Here is a 4,708-nt window from a genome sequence, read left to right on the forward strand (position 1 = left end):
TGGAGGCATTTTTTGATGTTGCCCAAAACATCTAGGTCTTATATATACATAGAATACCATTATAATTTAAGCAAGAGAAAGTCAGCATTGCTAACTCATAATTCAAGAGAGAAATTCATCCATACTTTATTTAGGGAAGTGAGTAAAAATCTTGGGAAACATAATTGGTACTAAATGCTGTAGATCTTTGGTCTGATTTGGGACCTTCTTCAGGGTACCCAGTGGAATTTTTAGGCTCATGACTCAGCACTGGCCTTTCTAAGACCCAGGAGCTTGCTGATGGCATGGCGGATCTCCTTGGTTTTAATACTGTATATGATTGGATTAAGCATGGGAGGCACAAAGAGGTAGACATTGGCCATAAAAAGGTGGACAGCAAGTGGGGCATGTTTCCCAAAGCGATGTATCAGGGACAGTCCCACCATGGGCACAAAGAATACCAGCACAGCACAGAGGTGTGAGGTGCATGTTTGGAAGGCTCGGAGCCGTTCCTCTTTGGAGGCTAGTCTTGCCACTGTGTGCAGGATGACCCCGTAGGACAGTGCAATGAGCACCAGGTCCAGCACCACAGTGAACATCACCAGTATCAGCCCGTACAGGTTGTTGAAGGTGGTGTCTGTGCAGGCCAAGTGTATCACCTCCTGGTGCAGACAGAAAGAGTGGGAGAGGACTCTAGACCCACAGTAAGGGAAAGTCTTCAGGAGAGAAACAATGGGTACAGTGGCTATAGGTCCCCGCAGGATGACAACCAGGCCTGCCCTGAGTACTCGCTGGCCAGTGATGATGACTGAGTACCTCAGGGGATAACAGATGGCCACAAACCGATCAAAGGACATGACAAGGAGCACTGAGGACTCCATGAAGGAAAAGGAGTGGATGCAGAACATCTGGACTTGGCAGGCTCCAAAGTAGATGCCATGGGACTTGAACCAAAAGATTCCCATAGTAGTGGGCAAGGTGGACACTGACAGGCCCAAGTCAGTGAAGGCCAGAAAGGAGAGTAGATAGTACATGGGTGTGTGCAAGCGAGGGTTGGTCTTAACAATGATCAGGATGAAGCAGTTGCCCGAGATGGCCACGAGGTACATCAGGAAAAAGAAGATGAAGATCCAGTGCTCGACAGTTTCCAATCCGGGAAAGCCAGTGAGGTAGAGCAAGGGGCTGAGCTGCGTGAGGTTGGACAGGAGCACGATGTGAGGATGGAGGGGATACTGGGCTGTCATTCTTCAGGGGCTGAGCTGAGAATAAATGGAAGTTCTGGTTATTAATTCTTCAGTTTCATAAACATGCACACCATTATAAGCAGAATCATCACCATCATCAGCTTTGGCATCTTCTACTTCACGACTGTTTCCATCATCCAACTACCTGATTGAAACTTCCTTTGAAAGTACCACACCTTCATCAGTTTTTCTCTGTATTTTTATTTCTACTCAATCTTCTTGGCTGGCCTCTTTTAACTGATGATCCCTGAAATATGATCATCCTCAACCTCAACAATTTTCGGTCCATGCTGTATCGTTTCTTCCTCAAACAACATCATCCTCAGGACTTTACTTAAGATCTTTATGTTCACAAATATCAAATGGCTATAATTCTCTTCTTTTGGTTTGAAGACTCATAGATCTTACAGTAGGCTAAGATTCTGCATCTAGGAATTTCATAGTTATTTTAAAAACATGTTAAAATTTAACTTATAGTCAGTTCCACCAACAAGCTTTTCATGTATTCATTTTCACTAACTCAGTAGTAGAACTAAGTTGGAGAAGAGATATACATTTGGGAGGTATTCATATACAGAGGAGGAAACCAAAGAAGTGAGGATAGAGAGAAGTTTCTAGTTTTGAGTCCTGGGCAAAACTGAAATTTAGAGTTGGAGAAGAAAAACCTCCACTAAAAGTGAAGGAGGAACATAAAAGCCATCTAGAAAGCAAATGAACAGGAGACTGTGGTCTTGTATGAAGTTTCAAAAGGTATTAATCATTCATACATGATGTTACCAAGGGGTCAGATTCACAAGGACTGGGGCATGACTAAAGGATTGAAAGCAACATGGAAGTTACAGCTGACCTTGAGAAGAGAAGTTTCAGAGGAGGGGTTGGGAATAAAATCACCCTCGCCTACTCCAGAAAGACTATGACCTTGTTGATATTCCTACTTCCTTCTGCTGTAGTCGAAGCTGCTTCTGGGCTTGAATGATCACAGTTCCCAGGTATTTTCCACAGGGTGACTTGAAGTGGACAGCCATGTAGTATCAATAAAACATTTCTTAGGGAAAAAGTATGTCTAGATGTTTATGAGCTCAAGGGGAAGAGACAGAGGACAGAAAGATGAGAGCAGTATAGTAGGACCCAGGCAGTGATGAAGGCACATTTGAGCTTCATGAGTCCAAAGTGGGACCAGCTTGTGCTTAGCTGTGTTTTTAGCCACTGCACCACCTGGATCCAAAGGGGGCAGTCCTAGTATGATGTACTACTCTGTATTTACCCAGCCCTTTCTGCCTTGATATCCTTCTAAATTCATCTTTTTTCTGTTATAGACAAAAAGCCCATATTGTTTTTCTCCTACAGTTCCCCATACATACATTTCTTGTTTCTATTCTTTATATTGCTTTATAACTTGCTTTTTTAATAGAAACCACTCGCTTTTTTCACCAGTGAACATTTGCTGATCCTTTAAGATAGCACAAATATTTCTTCTAACAAATCTCTCTTGACTTCTTTGTGTAGAGTTAGGCAAATTCTTCTCTGTACTCCCTTAAAACCTTTGCTGCAGTACTATTGGAGTATAAAAGCACACACATATATCATATGTATACACATACATATATACTTAAATACAGTGTGCACTAATGATTATGTAAATATATAAAAATAGAAATATGTATAAATATAAATAACATATATAATGTATTTACCTATGTACACTATTTCTATAATGTAAACTGATATATAATATAATATTTGTTCTTTATATACATATATTCTTTATATAGTATAGTTATTCTTTTATATAAGAATCTATAAAAGTATAAATCAGCATAAATGTATGCTTAAACATATTCTTGCATATGTTTATCTTATATACAAAGTGTATCTTATATACAATGTGTATATTACATGTACATTATATATAGTCTTTTTATGTGTGTTTATAACTTATGATTTTAACCCACTTTTTTGTACCAACTAGACCCATGGAGCCCCATGCATTGTATAGTGCATAGTGGGCACCTCTCTGTTTTTGCATGAAAAAATTAAATGAATGAGTGACCGAGGGCTCACCTCTTGTCCTGATTAGTTGTGCCTGAAGTTTAGAATTAAGTCTTGTTTTTACTTCAGATTAAGCAAGACAAGGAGTGTGATCTGTGGGAAATGAGAATTTTATAGAGAGACCATGACGGGGCTAAAATTATTTTCCCTGGAAAGGGAGTTCTAGTGAGCTTCTCCAGGAAATGAAAGATTATTCTCTATGCTAAGGGACCAAGAGATATTTCTCTACTTCTACTAGGAAAACAGAAGTCCGTTCGACAGCACATAGTCACGGCTAGTGGCAATCCTTTCACAATATTCATAGCGCAAGAGATACGGGTGAGACTAAAGTGGAAATTCCTGAAAAGAGAGATTTTCACTATGCAGTGTGTGGCTAGACCTCTGTCTCTTCTGTATGTTGTAAATAATCTTCTGTTTCAATTTGATATACCCTATTTTAAAAAATGAGCTTGTGCTGGAGACTGCAGTTTCTTATGCATAGGAGAAGATGCAGATGGAACCAACCCTGAGCACAAGGATATGAATCAAACACCTTGCCCTTGAACCAAGGAGAACCTTCCCACAGTGGTCAGTCTCCTGTCAACACACTTCTTGTGGCTGGAGTGGCAGAGGGCTGTGAAGGAGGGAGAGTGTATCCCGGGTGCTAGGGAAGTCACAGGGATGCCTGTATTATTAGTACAGGGCAGAAGCTTCTATGCTTAATTGGTCTGGCACACAAAATGCACTTAATGTGTGTGCTGTTAAGTGAATAGCTGTTTGGTGGATAAGAGGAAAAGGGAAGGCTATATGTAATAGCCAGCTTTACAAGAGAAGAGTCTATGGAGACCTGAGGGTTTGTGACATTCTAATGGCATTTGAAAGCTGATTCCAGACAGGAGCCAGGAAGGAATTGGCCTGGCCATGGAGACTATGGTCAGGAGGAGAGAGGCACCTCTCTCTCCGACCCAAGAAACATTATAGTGCAGATAGCCACCCCCACTTCTCTAGAGTGAGCAAGCCTTGATCCCTCTCTGGCTCTGGGTCTATGCAAACACTGAATATCAGAAGTGAAAGCACTTCTGTGACAGCCTGGATCCCAAAATTTCATTTTGCAAATGAAAAAAGCTAAGCAAGTTCCAATATAGGGAATAAACCTGTCTAAAGTCATGTAAGTGTTAGGAGAGGAGTGAGGATGAGAACTCAGACCACCTCCTTCCAGGATCATTGCTTTCTTGGAAATCTCTACATTTCGTTCTCCCTGTATTTTCTCCCTTTCTTTTCCTATGACCCCTTAACACCCACCCCTGAGACCCTGGCACAGGACAGCAGTAGAGACTCACCAGCAGCTGCTAACTTTTAAAAAGAGAAGCCAGGTCATCTGTACTGAAAAAGGACGAGGGTAGGCAGGATGGCACCAGTGTCACTGAGGGGCATCAGGCTGGGTCTGTCATGGAAGA

The 4,708-nt window shown here is 41.5% G+C and overlaps 1 protein-coding gene across 1 annotated transcript; it reads right to left on the minus strand.

Moving 5' to 3' along the window:
- Positions 1 to 236: 236 nt before the first annotated feature.
- Positions 237 to 1,223, minus strand: LOC108634866 (olfactory receptor 51M1-like). The gene has a single exon (XM_018045211.1). The coding sequence runs from the start codon at positions 1,221 to 1,223 to the stop codon at positions 237 to 239; it is 987 nt and encodes a 328-aa protein (XP_017900700.1).
- Positions 1,224 to 4,708: the final 3,485 nt, after the last annotated feature.

This window comes from Capra hircus, unplaced genomic scaffold (genome assembly GCF_001704415.2).
Source record: "Capra hircus breed San Clemente unplaced genomic scaffold, ASM170441v1, whole genome shotgun sequence".
NCBI classification, from domain to species: domain Eukaryota; kingdom Metazoa; phylum Chordata; class Mammalia; order Artiodactyla; family Bovidae; genus Capra; species Capra hircus.

What these genes read in the sequence shown, in the direction of transcription:
- LOC108634866 (XM_018045211.1), bottom strand. Translation starts at nt 1,223, where the DNA reads ATGACAGCCCAGTATCCCCTCCATCCTCACATCGTGCTCCTGTCCAAC.